Genomic DNA, 26195 nt, shown 5'->3' with positions numbered 1-26195 from the left:
ACGGGCTGCTAGGGACTAAAACCAGTATATCCCTATCCCATTAGACTCAGATAATTACTTTATCTATTTCTGTATTTTTAATGATGTGAATATTTGTATAATTGTTTTTGTAGTGGGTTTCATAGTCCATCTGGCACCGTATTCATACCTTTCTTAGTACTTCTTATAGGCATTTTATTTATATATATTATGGTACTTGAGAGACATTTATTTGTGCAAAAAGCTTCCTTTTTATACATTAGGGTGACAAATGATTTCTGTTTATTCACTTTTTTTCTAACATAGATTAGTGTTGGTATCCTGACTAAAATTTCTAGGAAGGAAAGTTGAAGAAAGCAAATGGTATGTAGCGTGAAGAGTCGAGGTTGTACTAGCTGTATGACACACCTGTTTTATATCCATTTTACTTTATAATCGTTATGTACTTTTTTTGTGATTTGTTTATGGGTTTTTTTTTTACTAATAAACTAAACTACTACATATATGTCTGGTTACCTCTATTAGACTTTTGTCTTTTTGGTGTAATTTAATTTATTAAAATTCCCTCTATTTTTCAACATTAGTTTAGGATTTTCCAAGTGTTGTGTTTTGACTTTATTACTTTATGACATTATTACTATGTTGGGACTGTATAAAAACTTTACACATTTCCTCTAAGTTTAATCTGTCTGCTCTGTGCTAGAAATACCAGGGGATCGGCTGGTTGCGCTGCAACCACCATTAAGTAGCAGCTTTGATATCTGAAAAACCTTAGACATCTGGAGAGAGAATACTTCAATAGGTATGGGCCATGAAAAAATAAACTGTGATCTTGATACTTTGGGAGACACCATCAGGGATGAAGGAAATGATAAGAGTCGATTTCTGTACATGTGTGCTCAACCACCCATATTTAGGTACAAACATGGCTCTTGAATGCATATCAAAGCACACACAAGGAGATGATGCACGGAGCGCTGAAACTTTTCAGACACTCACCCCCAGTCACAGATCTGGGTTGAATCCATCATTGTTCTTTAGCTCACTTCACCACCCCTGTTCAGACACAGCTATATGCAAACCAGTCTTGACCCTGTGCCTCATGGGAACAGTACAGCCCAAACTGCCAAGCCATGTTTTCCCTGGACCAGAAACAAGCATCCTGGGACCAGTTTCGGGCTAACAGCCATCATCAGCCAGGCTAGCTTGAATCCAGTGGCAAAGTGAGCAAGGGACCCAAGTCTGGGCATACCCTGACAACTTAGGGCAAACAAAGTAAACACAAGGAGAAGATGGACGGAGTGCTGAAACTTTTCACTCACCTCCAGTCACTAATTGGAAGAGAGCTTCTGCTTCGTCCAGAAGACAGCGGACAGTGATAGCAATGGAAATGCTGTCTTAAGATATGCAAAATTAAAAATAAAGATTTTGTGTGTTATTGGGAAACTTCTTGTATAGTATCTGCAACGAGGATCACTTACTTTATCGTGTAAGAGCCATTGGGATCCCTGATTTATAGCAATGACTGTTTGGCGGTTGGGGGCTGTCTCACAGTTACATGAAATACCATTCCATGTGGTGTATTGCAATTTATCAGGTGAGTGTGAATGCCCTGATTTTTCAGATCTGGGGTAAAGTGTGGAGAGAGGTTGGACATCCTGTACCCTAGGAGCCAATATATATTCTTGGATGTACCAATGTCGATTTTTTAATGACTAAAATGCCTTAGACAGAAAAAAGATCATCACTTGGAAAACCTTCACTGGCTCCCTTTCAACAAGCAAATTATCTTTAAGTCACTGTGCACAGACACTAAGAGGAGTTGGTCCCAGCAACTACTGTTCTCACGTTGTGCTTTACTCACCTAGACATCATCTAGGATCCACCTCAAAGTCCCTGCCATTCCAGAGAAGGAGTGCTACGCAAACAAATGATGGACGGAATGCTGAATAAATCATACATTCACCCCAGGTCAAGAGATCTGGGTTAAATCCATCATTCTTTTGCTCACCTTGCCATCCCAGTTTAGACCCAGCCATTTACAATTCAGTCTTTACCCTGTGCCTCATGGGAACAGTCCAGACCTAACTGCCAAGCCAGGTTGTCTCTTTTTGCCTAACAAATTGTCATAACAACATGATGAAAAAAAGAGTGGAATGTTTTTTTTTGTTTTAAGTGACAAATGGAAATAAAATATCTACCTTCACTCTACTCCACCTGGACTGCTGTGTTGTATTACAAAAACGGAATTAACCGAATGAAATCATAGACCGACTGAAGGGAGGAACACATGCTTACACCCTCACTTCTACTTGCCAGATCAGATCAAACTGCCAAGCCAGGACCTCCCTGTAACGGAAACAAGCATCCTAGGACCGATTTATGGGTATTGCCCTTCATCAGCTAGGCTAGCTTGAATCCAGTGGCACAGTGAGCAAGGGACCCATGTCTGGGCATACCCATCCCACTTTGGATGAAAAGTGATATGCAAAGAAATGATGAACGGAATGCTGAATGAATCATACATTCACCCCCAGGGCGCAGGGTCAAGACAGATTTGCATATGGCTGGGTCCAAAGTGACATTTGTTCTGCATTCTGTCCATCCATTGTTCTTTTTGCATTCCAAAGAAGGAGGCAGATCTTTTCCTTGGCAACACTTTTTGGAACTATCTCCCTCTCAATCTGTGCATTCTAGCCAATCACCTAGTTTATTGGAAAAAACAAACATAAAACCTTTGCATAGACTGCTAGTTTATCAAGCACACTCACTAAAGGCCTGATGTGATTGCAGCACCAGGACACCTACCTTTTAATACAGGATTCCTTTATTCACAAAATCCCAGGACGTTTTGACAAAATTTCGAGGAATACATATCGTGTAGGACAAAATAAAGTGACAAGAATATCAAGGCAAAAATATAATGAAGGTACGTTTCTATGGGAAAGCAACGTTTTACTATACTTAACTATTTGGACTTACCTTCTCTATTTTTTGCTCCTTGATATTTTTAAATCAATATTCTGTCCACATGATACTTTTGCAATCGATATTCTAGGAGACATCCAATCCTAGAAGGAAATTGCTAAACACTTTGATGTTCTCATTAGGAAAAGTACCTCCTAGGAGTCTTTGGTTCATATACTTTTCTTAATTTGATCAACCATATTTAAGTTATAAATGTCATGTTCAAACAAGATTTAACTGAAATCATAACTTATATCACTTTAGTACGTTCTCTCACAAATCATATTCTTTTTTTCCCTCTGCGTGATACATACATTCTAGCAGTTCTGCTACTGCAGCAGGGTCAGTGACATCTTCAAACACCTGTACAAAAGACATGCAATAAGTCAATTACAGCAAGCAAATGAATTACAAAACAATGCAAACATTAAAACATTGTATTACTAATGCATCATACAAGTCAGACGTTACCATCAATGGATGTTCCAACACATGATCTCTCAAACCTTTAAAATATGTTTACAAACATTCACAGACCTTTAGATGCTAATACAAAGTGGGCCACATGCGCCAGACTTATAAAATGTAATTGGCTGTGCTTTGATAACAAAATCATCCAATAAAACTTTAGAGTGAGTTCACTTCAATGTGTTTCTTACACATTCTGTAGAAACTGCTACCAATAGAATCACATTTACAATAGCAATGAACTATGTTTTAAGAAGGGAAACCTTTGAGGCAGCATTTGACTAACCAAACACATTTGTGTCCAAACTGCAAACTCCTTTCGATGACGAAGGCGGAGAACAGTATACAGCTACTGCAAGAGTTAAAATATTGTAAGAAGAATTTGCAGGTTTCTTCTCCTGAGACGGTAAATGTACTTGAGTATAAAGTACTCCTTTAATTACAGTTCTAAGCTCCTACTTGAAGGCCACTTTAGATTGACGTTGATTTGCTATGTAGACCAGCAGCCCAATTTGATAATTTAGGGCCTGATTACAAGTTTGGGAGGTAGGATACTCCATCACAACCGTGACGGACATCCCATCCGCCATATTACAAGTTCCACAGGACATAATAGAACTGTAATATGCCAGATGGGATATCCGTCATGTGTGTGCCAGAGTATCCCATCCGTCAAAATTGTAATAAGGCAATCTCTACATAATCACATGCAGAGGTTCACTTCAACTTTCAGTACTTCTATTAAGGCATTCAATGAACCAGCTTGGGTACACTCCAGGTCAAATTAAAAACTAAGATTGAATAGCAAGAAGCTTCCTAGCCACCATACCCAACTTCTGCCTAAACACATCCATGCTACGTGACTGTCTAATGACTTGCTCTATCCTCCAAAAGAGAAGTAGCAGGCTATTGGAATGAGCATATGCCTTGCATTGCATACAAGGGTTTTCACTTGACTCGAGTTCCTGACTGTACGCAAATCTGGTATCCTGAATTTTATTTTGGCCTTAGCGAACACACTGATCTAGCACATGCACAAAGGTCAAGACCTGTTCCTGACAATGTGAGTTCCAGGTCTGGTCATGTGCCCTGGTGGGGTGCACCAAATGTATCCTCATTCTGGACAGAATGTAGCACATAAGGTAGTGGTGACAGCATACTATGTTCTGTAATTTATAGTGTGACCAGATCTTTTTATCTGTATCAGTGAGTGTGGTCTACTGACCCCTCCTGTGTAAGGTTCTTCTATTATGGCTGTTATGTATCCCTTCAAAACTTGCATTTACATCATGTGCATGTACAGTGAGTGTCTGATACATGCATGGTAGTAGGACTCTGTGTGTGAGTCTAAGTAATGCTAGGATCCGTATTGGATGTTCCTTGTTTTGCATGGCTCAGTGTGCAGGATATGGATAACTTCCCCAGACAGAGGAAGCGTATGGCCGTCATTCCTGTGACTGGAAGGTGGAGATCCAGACATTAGTTGAGAAGGATGAGGATAGACTACCTCACAAATTCCATGAAGAGTTTGCTAGAAAGGGGCTGCCATTAGTTCTTCCTGAGCACTATCATTTGGTGGATGTAAGAGGGAAAGGTCAGACTGCAGTTTCTGTTGTTCAAGATGAGGACATTTCTAGAACAGGTCCGCCACTCTGTCACTGATTACTTTAGAAAGACTGATGACTGACAGGAGCACAGATATCACACTTTATTGTGCTCATGTGATGGATGCTCCTTGTTGGAGACAGCCCCAGTTCTACCTGCTTTGAAAAGCATCACTTTACACAAAGGTTGTGCCAGGAAAGCGAGAAGGGCAGTCTAGGGAGAACCACCCAAACCAGCTCTGACACTGGAGGCAGTGCATCACATTGCCTTTCCAGAAAATGTGAATAAAAGTGACACACACTTTATTACAGTCCCAAGTTCTGCTTGGTCAAGGAAGGGAATACTCCACAGACTATTGGAAGAACTGCAGTGAAACCAGCCAGGCTCCCAAAAGTGACGGGATGGCACCTAAAGTCTGCACTTTCTTGCCTAGACACTAGGCAGCTGGGGGTCTATCTAGTGTCTAGAAGCCTGTCTGCCTTCTGGCTGAGAGAGTAAGAGCGTGCATGGACCTGCAGGAAGAGAGACTGTAAAGGAGGAGAAACCCAGTGGGTTCCTGGTGTGTGGCGCACCTAGGGAATCCAGATGCTATCATAGAGTGGGATCCAGAAATGAACTTCATCATGAGGAGGACGCACGGACCCCTGTAATCTTGGTATGGTTCAAACCTGAGAACTGCACCAAAGGCTGTTTCAATCAGACATGGCCGTATCTTCTGTCCACTGTGGCTGTGACTCCAGTCGGCTGCCACTGCAAATCACCATTGTGAACCTGATTGGCTGGGAGACTGCAAATGCACCTCACCACTGCCAACTTGGCTTGCCTCAGAGGCCACAACTGCAGCTCACTTCTGGAAGCATGATCAGTCTAGGAGGCCACAACTGCACCTCTCTGCTGAAAGTCTGATCAGCCATCTAGGGTACAACTGCAGCTCGCCATTGTAAGCCTGATCGGCCTAGGATGCAGTAACCGAACCTTAGTACTGTGAGCCTGATTGGCCTGGGATGCAGCACTGTTCAACCTCACAGTGAATTCAAATGTCCTGGGAGGCTGTACCTGCATGGCACTGATGTTAGCCTGATTAACTGAAGAGGCCCCCTCCAGTGCCTAGGTGGGGCTGTGACATCCGAACCCGAACTGCTCCCACCCAGTGAAATCAGCATCCAGGAGCAGCTACTGCAAGCACAGGCTGCACCAATCTCACCATCCGAACTCGCACGCAGGCATCACAACGTCCAGAGCACAAAGACTGAGATGTGCTCGAAGGAAGAGGAGTGCATGGAGTTGAAACTTGCTACCCGAAGTAAACCAAGGGTGAAATTGAGTGACTGAGTTGTGCTTCTTGACTTAACAAGTTATTCATCTTTCAGTCTTTATGTTTACATCAACTACACTCTGACCCACATGTGATGATGAAACAAGCCTATTACACTTCCAGACAGGCATTTGGAAGATTTACTCTGGGGATGTTCTGCATGGTTGTTGGGCAAATATGCCCTTTCTTCATCAACAAAACTCTATATAGTGAGGAAGAAGTGTTTGCTGGGATCCGAGGGACAACCATGGATGTCATGCATGAAATTAAACCAGGGATGACTGAATTGTATGGATTACTATTTTTCATACTGGCAAAATTACTGTCTCTAAGCTCAAACCTTTTTAAGTCTTTAGAGCTGACAGTTACCTTTGAGATGATGCTCAGGGTTTGTAATCTGTGTAAATATGTTTAGTCAGTTTCCTTGTCAATATGATGGTGAAACTCAACATAGATACATTGTCCTGTTCTTATCATACAGACCACTAAGTAAACTCAAAAAAGGATTGGTGCATCCAGAAGGAAGTAGCAGACATTTAAGAATTGAAACTAAAAAGTTGTTATGGCATACTACTGTCCAGTTTGGTCTTTCCATGGCAGTACTCAGTACCTCTGTCTGTAAACATGTTTGAAAAGGAAGCCGACAAATACAGGAGTAGGACACCTAACACTAGGCCGAGCTTGGTCCTTGTTTAAAGCAATTGATTATGTGACCGCTTTACTTGGCTGGACGTAGGAGCTGTGAATTAACGGTGCTGCTCCTGTAGATGTAAAAGCAAGTAACATGAATATAGTTAGAAGGAAGGAGTGACCTTATGAGTATTTAACTGAGCTCATGTCATAAAGGTATTTTTAAAATAACATCCTAATTCTGGAAAAGGGATCAGGCAATTGATATGGATTCATGGAAACCCCTAGAACAATGGTGCTTATAAGGTTCTCATTGCAACCATAGCAACTCATTAATACTATAACACTGTACTCTTTTTGTCCGAATAAAAGCTACAATTTCTGGAGCATCAGTCTCCGCCATTTCATTTTGATTCAAAATAACATAACCCATTCTAACGCAGTGTACTTCCAAGTAAGGAGTGGGCTTTTGCTACTTGTTTTGTGTCTCATTCTCCATTCTTACCCAAAATATTTGCAAAACTTACTTACGAATGAGAATGAGATATTTAAGCTACCACTGCGGCTAACAGCATAGCAAATATTTTCTCAATAAATGTGCTCAATATGCAAAACAATATGGAATATAAATTTCAAAAACTTCATCTCAACTATATATTAGTCGAATTATTACATTCACCTTTTCAAATTTCATCTTCTCGTGGAACAGCAGTGGAAACACTGGAGGAAGGCACTCTGTTTCCTTCCATTGATCCAACATAGAGACACTGAGGTAGATGTCATCTTTTTCTGGCAGGAAAACACCCGGACAGGTGACCTTAAACAGAAAACCAACATATAACGTGAAATCAAAAAGCGGTTACGTAGAATACGAGAATTGCAGTATTTCAACTCAAATGCATACGACACATCAACATATATCCTTTTTTATTCATATATATCACCGTTTTCTGTTTAGGACTTTGAGCACGGTAGAGTTTGCATGCCTAAATTTAACTTTGATGTGCAAAATGTTTACTTGAACATGGGATTTCTCCATCCTGAATCTTACTAGAGGGGAAGTTTCCATACACCAAAGGACTTCAGGAAAGTGGAAATAACACCTGTATGGAGGGTTTTCTGCATTCACAATTGCAGGGGTGGGTGACATAATATCGAGCTTAAACAAATTGTGATTAAAAAAGAAATCACAGCAAAAATATCGACTTTACATACTTACTATGAAAATTACAATAATGTCAACTACAAGAACATTGTAGACAAAAATATAAACAATATTTTGTCAGAAGGATATAAAAGTATGTAAAATTAAAATAACTTTGAGAACTATATTACCATTAAACAATTATATTTCAAAATATAGAAAGAAGTTATCATTAATAAAATAACACAGAAATAAAACAAATGTTACTTCAAATAACATTTCAACAGAAAATCAACATATATGCACCAGTCATAGATACATTATTTAAATAAACAAAAATAATGAAAAAAACTGAAATAACAAAAAACAATATAGAATTAATAAAGTAAATCAAATTAAAAAGCTAAAATATAATTATTGAATCACAGAAATTAAATATAAAAAAGATTACTAGCAGTAATGTTTCTCAAAAATGGAACACAAAGTATATACAATTATAAAATTAAAATAAATATATATTTTAAAAAAATACCAACATTTGCTAAAACAAATACAAAAAAGAAAAACATTCAAATTAAAGAATAATTTACAAATAGTCACAAATACGTGTACAAAAAAACCTAAAACATGAATACATGACATATACTTGAATACAGAGGAACAATAATTATATATCTAACTCCAATTTAATAAGCAAATAAATTTTAAAAAACTATTATAACTCATTGCAAACAAATGTTACAACAAATACGCAAAACAAAGAAAACGAAATTTTCTACTCAAGTTCCAGCCTAAGTATTTCTCTTTGTAGGAGATAAATGCACTATTGCCACTCCAATGCAAGCAATATTATGGAAAGGTGGTTGTAGAGGGATCAGATTTACTAATACCAATGGGGTGGACAACTGCCGATGAAGTGAGCCGAGGTTTTGGGCGCTCCCAGCGGGGTCCTTGTTTAGACCTTATTCTACCGCTAATACTTGCCCCAGGGGGCATCTGACCCCATTTGTACCACCACCTGCATGACTGGGGGAACCCCCACCAGCTATTTGGGGTCCGAGTTGATACCACTGAAGTGCTCCGGCTGCTGACTTTTTGGCCAAGCCGTACACGCGCACACAAGATGGTGGCTTTTCCTGGCAAAACCTGAAAGGAGCCAAAATTGGCAATGGATGAAGGAGCTTGCCGGACAGAGCGGAGGCCTGGCAGGTGGACCGGAGCAATTGCATACACCTGAGGGATCCCGCTGATCAGTGAGGAACCTTTCTACCTTTTGCTGGAGCCAGCAGGCAACTGCTGTGACTCCAGAGTGTGAGCCACCAGGGGAGCGACATGAAGAAATTGCTGCTTGACCTCTACATCAGCGATCTGGGTGCTGGGCGACCCCGCTGTCCTTTCTACCCCCTTACTAGAGGCTTCCTGGTTCACCTAGCGCCCATGCTGGGCGCTCCCACACCCAAGATGGCGGATCCCTGCCATTGATTTTCAGTTGCACTAGCGTACAGAATGCCTAAGATCACCGATGCTCTGCTCAAGACAAACTTTGGATGAGGAGATCTGTCTGCCTTGCTGGAGGGCCTCACTGGGCAGGTGGGCCCCGAGTAGGTCCTTCAAAACACCAGGGCTTGAATTCGGACTCTGGTTGTGGACTACACTGACAGAGTTCCACAAAGGCATTCTATGACTCTAGGATCCCTGTGCTGCCATGCTGAAGGTGAGGAATGCCGTAAAAAGGGATATGGGCTAATTGACTGTGGTTGGCCGACTGGGTGGTTGACACAGGGTCCATCTTATTACATTGGGAGCTTGGACTCCTTCAAAGGAGCTCACTAGTATCGCCCTCTGCTTTCTACCTCCCGAGGGGACCACTGCCTCACCTTTGCTGTTACTTGTGACCTTTACTGTGAGGAGTAGGTCCTCCCATTGGCACTTGGAACCAGTAAAGTGCTGTATATGGCATATCGACGCACTTATTGAGCTGGGCCAACTGCGTGCCTGTTCCCCGCCCTGCGGCCTACCTCCCCTCGCTTGTGGGATTTGCCTGGATGGGTGCAGGTGGTGCTTATATACCCTCCCAACCTTGTTTGGCAGCTGGGGACTATACTTTATGTTGATTGACTACCCCCCTCAGCTTTCCCGTCTTGCTTGTCACAATACCGTGCCCTGGGCGCAGGAAGGAGCCCTGGGCTAAAGACATGAAAAATCTCCTGTACCCAGCGAAGAATCAAGCACACACTTTGATTTAGTGACAGTATCACAGGACAAGTTGGATTCTATTTGTATGGCCATTAAAGACTCCAAGGATATTCTTGAGAACAAGATAGACATGGTGATAGTGGATTTGGCATTCTAAGGGCTGATAACCGTAAACTGGGGGATTGCACAGCAGCCACACAACTTACCTTGCAGGAACTGGTCCCCATGACCACAGATCTGAAAACTCAAGTAGGAGAGGTTGTCAGAACTCTTGAGGTGCGTGTGGAGGATTCTGAGGACTGAATCCGCAGAAATAACATCCGAGTGGTGGGTATGCCTGAAAAGTCAAAGGGCACGGACATGGTGGCCTTACTCGAGGCATGGTGGAGGGGGAAGATGGCACTGGAGGGCTTGTCCCCCTTCTTTGCACTGGAGGGAACCCACAGGTGCCAGCCTGACCCTCCTACCCCGATGGGCCACCTAGGGCTCTCGTTGCACACCTACTCCACTTCTGGAACAGAGACCATATACTTAAATGTGTCAGAGACCTTGGGAACCTCCAGGTGGATAACAGTCAGATAATGGTTATGATTTTAAACTAGTGGTCCAGAAATAGAGGGCCTCTTTCCTAGAGCTCAAACATAAGCTCTGAGAACTTGATATCCAATATGCTATTCTTTAGACTACATGACTGTAAGGGATCACTGCCATGGGGATGAAATTCTTCCTGGAACCGGATGAAGTGTGGGATTGGCTTGACTTGAGCCTGGAATCTCAGGGGCATAGCAGGCACTATTGATATTGTCAAGACATAGGACGGGATGGAGCGGTGCCCCCTCTTCAGACTAGGCCCGTAAGGATAACCAGAGCTGTTGAGGCAGCAGCTAAGATTGCAACTTCTACCACTGGGTGACATTCTTCCGAGGTGAGAGTAGCATCCTTTGGCCCTGACACACGCACAGAGTCAGATTCTACCCTACACATTGACTGGAGTTGGGATCTGCCTGAGATCAACCCGCAAACTGCAGAAGGACTTGCAAGTATGATCTCTTGCTATTTCCTTGCAGTGGGGCTGAGGGGTTCTTTCCTTTTGTGTGGGAGCCTGAAGAATCCCTGTGTTCGTTGTTTGGTTTGTGCCATGGGTTGGAGTTGCCCGTCGGGGTTCCCATTCCCTTAAGAGGGTACTGTGTCTTATGTCAGTCCCCACCCTGCTTAGAATGAGTCTATGTTTAGTCATAGTAGTTTCTCAGTTTGGATGGGGGAGTTATTGCAGTACTGTCCTGGGGAGAGGGTGCTGGTTTGTTTTATTGTTTGTTGGGATTAACTGGAGTCCTGCAGAGGCCTGCTCCTTTTCCTCCCCCCTCTTGGCATAGCTCTGTGCCCCTCCTCAGATGTGCCGGTGCTCTACAGAATCTTTTTATGTTCCCCATACCTTCTGGGGACCATTTCGTCCATTTAATATTTAGCCTGCACCATCTCGGATCATAATCCCTTATTTTTGACCTTACACTGGGGTGGACCACAGACTTGCATTCCCAGTGGGCGCCTGAGAGTGGAGAGCCTGGAAGACCTCATGTTCCAGGAAACTGTTCGGGAGGGTATTTTTTAAGAACAGAGGCAGACGCATGCACAGGCTGTTGACGCCCTCGAGCATTATGCTTGGATACCAGAGCTCCCAAGACCGCTTTTAAACCTAAGCACCAGGTTTAGGACTCTGATGGAGCGCTGCTCCTGTGGGTGACATCGAGATTTTAGGAAAGGTGCCAGTTGAAGCAGTATTATCACTGCTACTCCGCCATCCGAAGCAACATGCAGGAACATAAAGGCGGATGATGAGGAACATTGTTAAAATCATTACAGAAGGCACGGAAAAGAACTGGATTGCCCTCCTGCGTATCCGTTTCAGGTGATGTGAACAACCTCACCTCTCGACAAGGTATATCAACCTTTGTTACTACACTAAAGAAAGTTTGCACTACGAGTGACTTTTAACTAAAGCGGCCTGACCCTAAGATAGCAGATGTTTGAAAGGTACAGGTTGCGCGTAATCTTCTCATGCGGAGCTGCGCTGCAGTCTACTGGCAATTTTGAGCATTTACTGTGATAAGGCTGGGTCTGCTGTTTATGGGGAACATTTCTGCACGAAAATTGATCTTCTCAGCTGGGTGATCCCCCTCAGTGGGTGCCTGAACCTAAGATGGCGCCCGGGACTTAGACCTCAGCAAAATTAAATCAGCAATACAACCATCTGAAATCGCTACAACGTTAAGATCAATTCATCCATTCCCATATAAAAAGCTGGGGGGGGGGGCTATCTGCCAATACTCTCAACCTGAGACCAGCTTATCTTGCAATGTGCCAGTACTAGTTGTAAACTTCATGATGTTCCGCATTTAAGCACCTGTCGACGATATTCTGCCCGTGGCTCCACAAAACTGGCGGTTCCCTCATCCCCCCCGCTCTGCTCTAACAGAGAATAATGAGGACCGTCTGAATTAGAACTCCAAGGACTCATCCCCCTTGCCTGACCTCAGGATGGCCGCCTCAGTGGGACCCTCCTCAATGCTCTATCTCTCCTGGTCTAAAATCATTGGTCATCATCCTGATCTTGACCTGCCCTTACCCGACCCTGTTCTTGCTCACCCACCAGGACATTTACTTTGAAAACTTTCCCTAGACAGTTGAGACCTAGCCTTTTTGACTGATGCCCGGTGGAGCTACCTCGTGAGCTAAAGGGGACATGGACTATGGATTCCCTCCTTGGACATCACCTACCCTGCCGGTCTTTGGACAAACTCTACTGCCTCTCTCCTGACCTTATCTCACTCGTTCTCCTTCACCCTGCGCCTTACCCCTCTCCGCTCTACTCTTCTCCGCTTTCCAGCTATTGACATTTGCCCTCACCCGTCCTTACTCATAGTTCCCACCCAGTTTATCCACTGGACTTTCTTCTGTGAACTTTCCCTCGTCAGTTGAGACCTAGCTGTTTGACAGATGCCTGATGGAGCTACCTTGTTTAGTTAAAGGGGAGACGGGCTGTGGAGTCCCTCCTCGGTTGTCACCTACCCAGTTGGTCTTTGGGCAGACTTGCTTTTGTCTCTCCTGCATCTTTTCCCACATCCTCACCCCTCACACTTCTCCTTTCCCCCTCCGCTCTATTTGTCTCACCTTTCTTTCCTCTCTCAAAGTGTTGCTTATTTTTTATGTAATGTGTATTTGTTGTCATTTTCTGTTACAGTGTGTAACCTAATGTAAAGCGCTCTGATACCTACGGGTCTAGCCAGCGCTATATAAAACTCATTAAATAAAAGAAAAATAAATAAATAGGGTATTCAATGTTATTTTGACGAAAATGTCGGCTCAGCTTCCTCTCCACTTGTGGCGTGGGAAGCCTTTAAAGTTGTGATTAGGGGCAGTGCCTATCGGAATCTGCAGTGCTCAGGAGGACTTTGTTACGAAACATTGTCACCCATGATTGCATCCTCTGAGACTTAGAACGCTTACGACCGAAAAACCGAATCTGCAGCGAGAGTTGCTAAAAGGGGAGGAAAGGGTGGCAGAACATGTGGAACGTCTCCGCTGTTTTGATCATAAAGCTTATATGGTTAGGGCATACTTAGAGGCAGACAGGTTAGGCCCTCTGCCGGCAAACCCCTTGTGTCAAGGATACTCAATTCTAGAATTAATAGCTACAGTTGGCATCTGTCTATTTAGTCAGGGAGACATTGAACACTCCTTCGCAGACTATTGTTCATTTCTGTACACAGAATTGGAACCACCTAATGCCTCCATTATTGGTGAATGGCTAACTGCCTTGTCGCCTAATGGGATGACTCCGGAGGTCGTTGATGCTATAGCGGAAGATATTAGGGAAAAGGAGATCCCTGCTGAGTTTCGGCACAGGACCTGTGGGAAGGTCCGGGGAACCAACGGCCTTCCTGTGAAATTCTATGCTGCTTATCTTGATATTTTCACCCCACACTTCAATCAATCAGGGGATTGTAAGCGTGCTACTCACCCGTGAAGGTCTCAAGGTGCTGAGGGGGGGAGGGGAATAGATCTGCTTAGCCGAAGAGCTAAGTCTTGAGGGTTTTTATGAAGGTGTTCAGGGAGGGGGCATGCCTGATGACTGCTGGTAGCTCGTTCCATGTTTTGGCTGCAATGTGGGGGAAGAATCTTCCGCCTGCTCTGGCTCTGTGGATGCGTGGGTTTTAGGCCGTATGGGGTTGGCAGATCTGAGGCTTCCTTTGGGTACGTGGAATTTGATTCGGTCGTTGAGGTATTTTGGGCTGTTGTTGTGTAGGCATTTGTAGGCATGGGTGAGGATCTTGCATGTGACTCTTTTCTCCACGAGGAGCCAGTGGAGTCTACGTAGGTGTTGGCTGGTGTGTTCATGCTTGTGGGGGCCTAGGACCAGTCTTGCGGCGGCGTTCTGTATTGTCTGTAGTCTGTGGAGTAGGGTTTGTTGGTGCCGGTGTAGAGGGTGTTTCCGTAGTCCAGTCTGCTGGTGATGAGTGTGTGGGTGAACGTCTTTCTTGACTCGAGGGGGATCCATTTGAATGTCTTGCAGAGGATGCGGAGTGTGTTGAAGCAGTTGGAGGTGACGGCATTGACCTGTGGGTTCATGGTGAGCGATGCGTCGAGTACGATGCCGAGGTTTTTGGCGTGGTCTGTGGTCCTGGTGACGTTATACCAAAGGGCATTGGCTGCCAAGGCTCTGCCCCACACTATATTAGAGGTACTTATAGTCCCCTTACTCCAACCGGGTAAACCTGCCTCAGATATGGCTGCCTACTGACCCATGTAAATTTTAAACATTGATTACAAAACCCTAAGTGGAATACTAGCACACCGCTTACTCCCCAACATGCCCAGATTGATTCACGCCGACCAGTACGGGTTTTTAACAGGCTGGTGCATGGCTCTAAATGTTAGACGCCTATTGGCACAAATGGGAGAGGGACAACTATTGCCGGAATGGGCAGCGTGCATGTTTGTGGATATTAAAAAGGCATTTGAAAGCCTAGATTAAAACTTCCTCTGCGCCGCCATGCTCTGGATGGGTCTGGGGCCACGCTTTGTCTCTCGGGCTTTTCTATTATACACTGACCCTGTTGCCAGGATTTGCACTGGTCGCACGATATCGGAACAATGTGTTATAAGAATTGGGGCATGCCAGGGTTGCCCACTCTTCCCGCTGCGCTTTGCCATTGCGGTGGAACCACAGGGGTGCAAAGCGCTACCAATGTGTTGTAGGAATTGGGACATGCAAGGGTTGCCCACTCTTCCCGCTGCGCTTTGCCATTGCAGTGGAACCACATGGTTTCAATGAGCTTGGTGGCCTGTCACATTCTGGTATCTGGGCTCAGGCGCATCCCATTTTATTTCTCTGTACGCAGATGACATGGTGCTTTACTTGCATGACCTACGTACAGTTCTCAATCCGTGGTGACCGGGAAGAACCCACAGATTTGGGAGACATGCCAACAGTGGTACAATACCTTGGAGTCCACATATACTGAACCATCCCTGAACTCCTGGGAGGTAATACAAGAATGGCAGTGGCTGCTATGCGTGCAACGTAGCATTTTGGAGAACCCTGTTCCTATCGGTGGCGGGCCGCATAGACATGGCCAAAATGGTAGCACTACCTTGCTTGCTATAGTTCTTTGCAGTGCTCCCAATAGTGATACCGCAATCTATTTTCTGACACCTAGTGGGTCATTAGGATGGCGGGCGGACTTAGTCCTACAATTATCCTGTACATCACCCTCCACAATATACCCCTACCTGTGCCGGATGCCTCATGGAGTGGCGAACGTGTCGCTCCAAGAACTGACTGCAGCTGGGGCGCTGGAGATCGGACCCGTGCTGCGCGCACGCCCATTACTGCATTGCTGCATTATTAATTCGGCCCCGCAGGGTGGTACCAGATAGGGGGTGATGCCAAAGTTACCAGATTGGGCTATTTCCCGCACAATTGGGCGACATTTTTCCCAATTGTGAGGGGAAAACCCATACCTGGTGGGGGCTACTTTTTGGGCTGATTTAAGGCAAGTGTGGTAAAATACTGGCTTGGGCGGAGCCGACCACGACGAGCCGGTGGGGTGCGCCTATCACAGTGGCTCACCTGTGTTGCAGGGACCATCATGGCGAATAAGCACTCAGCGCGCTGACATGGTAACTATGATTGGAGGAGGACCCCCACAAGGTCAGCCTGTTCGCACATGACCCTACCAGTGACGTGAGCATCAACGACAGTTGTCCCCTCCCCACACACTCGTGAGGCGGTTGCACATGTAAATTGTAAGTGCAAGTGCACCGGCTGCCACTTTCATATGCACAGCGCTGCACACCCACCATCCACCACCTAGCTTAGTAGTGTGTCGCGGGACGATTTGTGGGTCCTCAGGGCCGTCAATCGTGTACTGCGCGAAAGGGCTACCAATGACGGCCCTGGGCATCATTTCTGGCCAGCCCCCGCGCGGTTCGTTATAATGCTGGCTGACCACGCGATCTCCCACTCGTGGAAGAAAGTTGAAGTTGTGTGATGAGCCGCAGCAGGCAGACTTGCTCCTCTCCGTGGTCTGGTGCCCACTCACCTGTCCAGTAAACTGTACTGCACCGTCTCGTCTTTCAGTCATCATAGGCTTATAGCTAATGCGCACCTTGAAGAGCCTGGCCCCTGCCTGCCAGGATAAAGCTTGCACACTCAGTGCTGCCTTAGGCTGTATAATAGACCACATTTCCGCATTGATCCAGCGGCCAGCCTGGAGGATGCCACAGGATAGGGTAGGGACCAACGACGTAGGTACAAGAGCTTTGTGAGTCTCGTCTGAGGGCCCCCTCCTCACCGGGCGAAGCCGCGGTCCGGAGTCTCACTCACACAGTCATCACGGTCAAAGAGAGACTCGAAAGTGACTGGTGTGCACTAATACTTGCAGTCTGGCACTGGTTAATCTTGTCTCCTCCAGTACGCGTGCACTGGGCTGGCTGGCCTGCGTCTGTGTGTGCACTGTCTGCTGCCACAAGTTGCGGCCCGGCCCCAGCCTTCAATCCTGTCTTGAGTAGCTGCCTTCTTCAACTTAAGGACGCCAAGACCAGGACGGTTCGGTTTACTGACTGTATCTTGCCCTAATCTAAATAAGTGATATTTAATTTTTCCCTCTCTTCGTCCAGACTACCTATACAGTAGGAACTTGCCTAGGTTGAGAGTTATGCCACAGTGACAGGGTGTGTGTGTACTGACCAATGCGTCGTTCCTGCCTGGCCGGGTGCAGGCACAGGAAAGGTTAGTAGGTAACATTTGCACACCACATTGTTGAGAAGCGCTAGGTTTGAAGGACTTGCAGCGGCTACTCTTGCGCGCGCTCTCTCCACCCTATTGTGCTGCAGCCTACGGGCTCTGTTATTGCGGTGCTTATTCTGCAGACTGAGTTTGTCAAGGATTACGGAGCCTAAACTACTTGGAAACTGCTTTTGTGTAGGTTTTTGTTTTTTGCCCTGGGTGGGTAAGTTGATGACGGCCCCAACGATAAAAAGAGAAATGTGCAGTGACACGAGTTTTCTACCGCAAGGGTCATGAGTGAGCAGCACATCCGGTCGAAGCCTGGTGCTAGCAGATTGGCCATGAGGGTCAGAAAACTCTCCTCAAATGCACTGTGATAAGATCTTACAAGACATGTCTTTTAATTATATCAAACACTTTTATGAATGATGTGGGAGTATTGGGTAAATAAGGAAATGAAAATCTTCTGGGAAATGGTTGCAGTGTACGTGTTGTGCTGGTGATTCTAGAGTTTAACTGTTGTGTCGCTGTAGTGTAAAATGCAAAGGGGAAAGCTTTTCTGCTTGTCACAAACTTGAGTCCGACATGGAAAGTTGAGTAAGTGAGGACTGGTCTTAAAAATGAGTAGCATTAAGGCAGGTGCCCAGTTAACTCCCTCCCACCATCTGTATATTGAATAGAATGTATATGTGTCCTTAAAATTGTTTTTGATGACTGTTTGTGCATAATTTGAGACTTGCTACTTTGGGCTGGAAGTGGTATGCTTTGGGCTGGATTTGGGCTTATACTTGAGCAGTTTTGGGCTTGGGATGGGTCTCAAAATCTGGCAACACTGGGTGACGCTCGTAAGGCGCTAGGCTGCTGCCTCTGCGGAGCTGTCCGAGCCGAGTGGGGCTCCCGGACATCGAGAGCAGACCTTGGTACGGTGACTGCCCAGAATGCAGCACCTCTGGAATCCCACAATCCTTAGGCCGGGCGCGGCCAGGTGAGTTTTGCGGTTCTTGCTGAGCAGACGACCATCTTGTGGGCTGACCTAACGACCTGGAACCCGCGGCAGCGACGCCGCACTAATATAACCCAGCTGCGGCTGACACTGGATCCTCGTGGCTGGACGTTGTTGCACCCTGGTGCAGTTGTTGGCTGGTCCGCAAGGTGCTGGGTGGATCCCGCGCCATACATATTGGTCCGCGGGGCACCACAGGCGCGACCTGGACGGCGCCGGCTGCCGACACCAGGACTGGGTGGTTGAGAGGTCGGAGACTGTGGCCCTTGCCCCCGACTTTCTCCTGTTGGTTGGGCACTATTGAGGTGAGTGAGCCACGCTCCCCCTGACATATTTGGTGTGTTCAGGGGCTGGTGGCGGCCCGCCATAAACTGTGGCTGCATGGTGCCCCCCCTTCCTGGAACTAAACGTGAGCCCTTTGCTGTCCTGTTTGCTCATCTCTGGGCAACAGACAACTTTGTGTGTGCTGCGGGTTGGTGAGGCAGAGTGCCCGGCCGAAGTCCCTGGTGGCTCCCCCCACCATATCGCCTTCCTCCCCCCAACAACAAAAAAAGAGATTGCGAGTGGAAAGTACCTGGCTGCCTCTATGCTGCTCCCCACAGGATTCGGCACTGTGGCCTCTACAGACTCTTGCCTGCAGGGATTTGCTTCAATATATCTCTTAAGAGCGAGAGAGCTGCGCTTTGCTACACCCCAGTTCCCCAGGCCTTGGTTGTGGTGCACGGGGGAATCGACCTGCCTGTTTGCCTAGGGCCCAGTTGTGGCCTCCTCCTATTGTGACACTGCAACGTTGGGTGGATTAGTGATAACTAATAGAGGGGTGCGAGGGTACCTGTACGTGGAAGCAGCAGGGCTAGGTCTGGTGCGGCCGTTGTGTGGGTTGCCTCAGTGCCGGTCTTCCCGCCGATTTGTATGACAATGGAGGCGTAGACTCCCTACCTCTTAAAAGCCGCTGGCACTATGAAAAAAAACTAATATATCTGGTGCCGCAATATCCCTATTCGCTGGGTCAGTATACGATCATTATCATTGACACAGGACAAACTACAGAAACAGAGCACCCTGGATCGCTATTCGGGGCCTGGAACGCAAGCGCCAGAAACATCGAGCCAGAGCTCTGTCGGCCCAGATAATGCTGCGCCGATGGCGGCGATAACCCAGTCTTGTGAGGCACTGGAGGCTAAGATTGGAGAGGTGGGGTCGGATGTGGCACTTATTCATCAGGATCTCCACAAAGCGGTGGATAGAAACACGGAGGCGGAAACTCGCATCTCCACTGTGGAAGATACAGTTGCGTCCCTTCAGAAGCGGATGACCTCTCTGGAATCCATTACGAAAGGGCTGGTGATCAGGGCGGAAGATGCAGAAGGTAGAGCAAGGAGAAACAACCTCAGCTTTGTGGGTTTTCCGGTGGGATCAGAGGGCAAGAATATGGAGCAATTTTTGCAAAGTGGATAGCGAGTTAGATCCCCCAGACAGCCTTGTTGCAGTTCTTTATTATTGAACGGGCGCGCCGTGCCTTATTACAAAAGCCTCCGCCTGGGGCCCAGTTGCGACCTATAATTGCCAGACTCTTGAACCTTCATGACCGTGACACCGTCCTCGCGCAGGCCAGACTTGCTGGCAAACTCCAACTCGAATCGCATCATATCCTAATTTTTTCTGGACTCCACAAGACTGGTACAGCAACGTTGCTGGTCATTTACGGCTGCTAAAGCTCGGCTCGGCTCAAAATCCAGCATGCACTGCTCTTTCCTGCCCGATTGCGAGTTGTCTACAAGTCACACACCCACTTCTTTGATACTCTAGAAGAGGTCTTCGCCTGGACAGATGAGAGACAGAGGCCCAGGTCACATGCCCCGCTATGGTTTGATTTAAAATCTTCATCTGGAGAAGCCAGGAGGCAGGCTGCCAAGCCCAAGGTGAAGCCAGCCTGCAGGTCGCATTCGAGACGCCGGTGAAAGTCACATTGTGCTTCCTGCTTCTGGGCGGCAGGTGCCCAGTGAGACCCATCACCAGCATGACATGGGGTTTGAGAACTTTGACTGTGATGTGTATTAAGCTGATGTCACCATCTAAGGGCCTACGTGAGGCCTTCCCCCATAACTCTTTTCTAAGTATCTGAGAACATTATCTATGTTTGGGGACAGTTGCTTGGGGAACCCTTGGTATGGGGTTGTGCCCTGCTCCTGCTGGGGCAGAGGTACGCCACCTACCGCAACAGATGCTTCTGCTGTTTTGAGGTATTGGGTGGGTGGGGTGGGGTTGGGTTTGTTAAATGTTACTGAAAATACTTTGTCCCACTCACTAAATTATATGGTCTATATGCCTTGTGACAGGCCGAATCTCCACTCTTCTCTTAGATACCTTCCACTGTGATGGACCCTATTGGTAGGCTACATGTAGTCAGTTGGAATATACGGGGGCACTAGATAAAATCAAGATAGGTGCGGTCCAAGCGCACCACAGACGATGTCCTCTTACTGCAGGAGACCCATCTTACGGGCACCAAGGTGCTTTGTCTTGCTCGTTTCGGTTATATTCAAATTTTTCGCACAGGGTTCACCAGAGGCTCCCGTGGGGTAGCAGTCCTCATTCACTGCCGGGTTCCATATACACATACCAAAACATGGTCTGAACCCCACGGCAGGTATATTATTGTTACTGGGACTCTGCATGGAGAGTCCGTTACACTGAGCAGTATCTAGGCCCCCCCCGCTTTCTGACTCGTTTTTAGAGCACCTGACAAACATGCTGTTGGAATTAGCGATGGGCCTCTCAATAATAGGTGGAGACTGGAACGATGTAGTGAGTGTGGCTCAAGATAGATGGAGATCGCACTCTGCGCCAGAAACACCTGGAGGTACACGTCTGCAGGAACTGGTGGGTGACATGGGATGGTTGGACACGCGGAGACACGGACATCAAACTACACAGGGCTACACATATTATTTGGCAGTCCATGACTCTTTCTCCCGGCTGGATTATATATTTATACCTAACGCATACTATTCTCTTGCTGCAGATATATTGCCCAGTGCTTTGTCGGATCACTCTCCAGTGGTCCTGACTTTACGACTGAGGGTGGCCCACCCAACCCCCTTTCGAGGGTGCCTGTCGCCGTGGCATCTCCAAGACCCGCAATATAAATCGCACATATGTCAGACAATTACGGATTCTTTTCCCGACAATCTGGGCACGGTGCGTTCTGCAGCAAGTATTTGGGAGGCAATGAAGCCCACCTTTCGGGGGGCGGATATCTCATATTGTGCAGCTCAACTGAAGGAACGCCGAGAGGCGCTGCTTCAGACTGAGGCCCAGCTGCAGGAACTGGAACGGGGTTGTAGAGGTGTGAACGGCGGGCAGACTCGTTGCCAACTGCTTCTTCTGCAACAAACCTATGCCAACACGCTGCGTGATGAGGCCAAACAGGCTTGGCTGGCTTCCCGCAGTAGAATCTATCAATGGGGCGATAAGTTGAGTTCCCTACTACACCGTTTGTGGCAGCGGGCCCTCCACCCAATAAGTATCCCAGGTATTCTCTTCCATGACAGTTGTACTCTCATGGACCGAACTCAAATTTCTTCTAGCTTTGCGACATATTATGCAGAGCTCTATGCCCCTAATGACGCCCTACCGGCACCCTTGATCCACCAATATCTGGATGATTTGCCCCCTAAGGCCATTTCAGACTTGGCACGGGCGAATCTTCATGCCCGGCTGACGGTTGAGGAGTAGGGCCCGCCATGGTTGACTTACGCTCCGGTAAAGCACCAGGCCTGAATGGCTTCCCGAGTGAGTTTCATAAGTCGTTCCAATCTCAATTTCTTCCTCATTACCTGGAAGTGGTAGATGAAGCCCTTGAGGAGGGGAGGCTTCTGCCGGACTGGCGACATGCTGAAATCGTGTTTTTTTCCCAAACCTGGCCGATCTCCAGATAAACATTCTTCATATCACCCCACTTCAATGCTGAATGTGGAGGCCAAATTATTGGCCAAAGCCTTGGACAACCATATTATCCCCTATATATAGGAACTGGTTCACCCAGATCAGGCCAGCTTTATGCCCCATTGGGTGACCCATCACAATATCCGATGGGTACACAAGACAGTAGCGGCAAACAATCATCTGGGGAGCCCGGCGGCCTTATTATTTGCCGACATAGATAGAGCATTTGACTCACTCGGATGGACGTACCCGTTTGCTCTTTTATAGCACTTAAACATAGGACCGCTACTCAGGTCCTATATTAGACTATTATATACTGCCCTCTCAGCCTCAGTTAAAGCGGCCGGTGCAAAATCGGATCCCTTCCCTATAGGTCGCGGCACCAGGCAGGGATGCCCCCTCTCACCATATTTATTTGCTTTAGCTACGGAACCGCTAACCTCATGGGTTCAAATCAATGCTCAGGTGAGGGGCTTCGAATGGCCAGGGGGGTTTTGAGATCGGATCGCCCTATATGTAGACGATGTCCTTTTCTTCCTAATGGATCCGCAGCGGACGAGACCTCGTATTCTCCGCATTAGGCAGATTTTCAGTCAGCACTCTGGCCTATATACGAATGCCAAAAAATCAATTATTTTGCCCATTCGCGGTGGCTCCGATATGGGCACCTGAACAGCATACGTAACGCTGGCCACAACCAGACTGAAATACCTCGGGTATATATTTCGGTCTCTCAATCGGTGTTGTGCAATAAGAACATTGCCCCCATGTGGACGCGCGCACAGGCAGAGATGGAGTCTTGCGCGCGTATGCCCCTTTCCATACTGGGTAGATCAGCAATATTCAAAATGGTGTCCCTCCCTCGCCTTCTCTACCAACTGCAGAATCACTCTTTTCAGATAGCAACCTCCTGGTTCCGGCAGCTCAACTCTAGGCTTAGCCTCTTTCTGTGGCACAATCAGGCCGCTAGGGTACCACTTAAAACGTGCTTTCAAACAACTTACTGCGGAGGTATAGCGACCCCTGATTTTCAGTCATGTCATGCAGCATCCCACCTCTTGGTTTTGAACGACTGGTGGTACGGAATTAGCAATGACCCAGCCTACCGGGTAGAGAGATGGCTTATGGGAGATGTATTGCCCTACAAACTACTATATACGCCGAAAAGCTGCGGAAGCTACCACCTGCTACGCGTGTGGTTTTCAGAGTGTGGAAAGACTCAATGAGCAAGATAGGGTGGTGGAAACGATTGACAAGGGACACACCCCCTTTGGCAGAGCGGCCTTATGCCGCAAGTGTCCGAGCTAGTAGGGTTTAAACAATGAAATGCTATAGGAATTTCCATGTTGGGAAATGTCATGCATAGTACCACGATGAGATCTTTTCAGGAACTCAGACATGAATATGCCATGCCACATACGCAATTTTATAAATACTTGCAATTAAAACATGCTCTATTCCCATATATTACACATTTAGAATCCCTCCCGGAGGTTAACCCTATTGAGGCAAAGGTCTTTATGGGAGATCTATGAGCTCACAAAACTGCTAAAATATACCAAAAATTAGTGACAAACCTTTTCAAGACTTTAGATTCACTTCGAGTGAAATGGCAGACAGACCTCGGTCCCCTAGATGGTGGTGATTGGACAGAAGCCCTGGAATACCGGAGATGTGCAGCAATTGCATCTCGTCTCCGACTTACTCAGTTCAAGTATTTACATCATAGCTATTTTACCAGATACCAACTTTGGAGGGCAGGGCTGATAGACTCCTCTATGTGCCTGTGATATGGCAGCAAGGAAGGTACACTTCTACATACAATTTGGAGCTGTGCCGCGCTGGGCAGATTTTGGAGAAGGGTTATTAGCTGTTTATCAGAAGTGCTGGGCTGGGACATACCCCTTTCTCCAAAACTCGTTCTGTTGCATATCACAGACGAAATTGGGGGAAACATCTACAAACGACATCTACTATTATTGGGGTTTACCATAGCAAAAGGGATATAGCAAGGGCATGGAAAGACCAGGCCCGCCTAAATTAGACACTTGCAGAACTGGCGTATGGGCCAGGAACTGCCTATTTTTAAAGCACAGGGGTGTCCGCAGAAACACTTTAAAATATGGAAACGATCAGTGGATTTTAGGGGTCTCCTATTAGAACCACCTCCACCGCAACCTGCCAGTTGAAACCATATAGAGATATATCACAGGACAGAAATATTGTTACATCAGATGTGACATATATGGGGCGGATTGATGGACATGATCAGAGGCTTGCTATGCGGTGTGGGACACAGATGTTAATAATGTTAGGGGCTGTCTTTTACAGACCTGAATGGTTTATTTTCTTGCTTTATAAAAGCTATATAGTAGTTGCCTGCTCAGAAACAGATATACTGTTTGACTTATACTTTTACTTCTTTGTAATATATGTGATTACTTTATTTGATGATTCAATAAAAAAAGAGTTTTAAAAAAAAATAGATGTCTAGACACAAAAAATTAATGTCACCAAAAATATTTGCAAGTAATTTTTAAATCATAATTACATATAACACCAAACTACTAAAAAAAACAGGAATTATTTTAAACAATATTACACAAAACAATATTAAATACTTGAATTTGAGGGACTATGATCTTGTAAGTTTGAGGTACTCACCAACAACATGTGGCTAGTCTCCCACATTGGAATCACGCTAATTTACTCCTGTTAAAGGCAGGAGTAAGTTTGTTTCCAGGTCAGGATGGGGAGGGAAAATCACTATATTTAAAGGGGGTGCAGCGGAAAGGATTTCCACAGGGAAAAATATTATGGCTGTTAAAGACCTGGTTCCATTTGGTTACCATTCCGACTGTGGATATTCAATGTACTTCATTGGGAATTCCATAAAAGCCAAACATGCGTTTCAAACATAGCAGTCAATTCCTAAGTTTTCTACTTAGGCTTTGGTGAATCATATGTATTTCAGACATGAAACTGTTATAAAATTCACATATTAAGAAATGGAGATGAGCATTTCTGCTTCAGCAAAGTTAGAACTAAGAGGGTGATTCAAAAAACAAAATTTCTATCAGTTTGTCTGGTAAAGAATACAAATTTATAGAAAGATAATGAAGTCATTAAGGCTGATGGAAAACGACCAGATGCCTGGCTTAACTTCAGATATTTACTAGAAATAGAAAAGGGTGTCTTGTTCCTTGCGATAGCATACATTGCTTGCAGATGTGTAGCATGCTACGCCCCAGGTTGGAAGAGAGAGAGTGGGTGGGTGAGTGAGTGTGTGAGAGAGAGAGAGGGAGAGAGAGGGAGAGAGAGAGAGAGGGAGAGAGAGAGTGTGGGTGTGTGCGTGTTCCTATTGTAACATATTGCTATTCTCAAAAATTCTGCAAAACCAAAAAAATTGTGAGGGATAGAGGGATAACCAATAAAGAAGGTGAATAAATTGCAATCAGCATGCATGGCGCGTGTATGGCATTCTGATGTCATTGAGGGCAAACTGAAAGCAGCCAAGCCTCTTGGCTCCATTGGATTTCAGGTATAGCAGGGCGTGGGAGCCCAGCTCCGTCCCCAAGCACCAACTAGGATGGGAGAGGTACCATTGGAAAAGGGACATTTTCCAATTTCCAGCAGTACCTCTCCTAGATTG

At 46.1% G+C, this 26195-nt stretch overlaps 1 protein-coding gene across 2 annotated transcripts in view; it reads right to left on the bottom strand.

The window, feature by feature from the left end:
* SPATA6L (spermatogenesis associated 6 like) overlaps positions 1 to 26195 on the bottom strand; it is a 529514-nt gene that overhangs the window by 468421 nt on the left and 34898 nt on the right. For both annotated transcript variants that reach the window (XM_086961205.1, XM_086961204.1), the window contains exons 2-3: positions 7644 to 7781; positions 3261 to 3309 (exon numbers count right to left, since the gene is read on the bottom strand). In XM_086961205.1, the coding sequence (XP_086817331.1) occupies positions 3261 to 3309; positions 7644 to 7781 (187 nt within the window). The remainder of the gene's footprint in view (positions 1 to 3260; positions 3310 to 7643; positions 7782 to 26195) is intronic.

The sequence above is a fragment of the Lissotriton vulgaris genome, chromosome 3_1, assembly GCF_964263255.1.
Source record: "Lissotriton vulgaris chromosome 3_1, aLisVul1.2, whole genome shotgun sequence".
Classification (NCBI taxonomy): domain Eukaryota; kingdom Metazoa; phylum Chordata; class Amphibia; order Caudata; family Salamandridae; genus Lissotriton; species Lissotriton vulgaris.
Note: the sequence above shows the minus strand (reverse complement) of the source record. Positions and strands in the feature narration are given on the sequence as shown.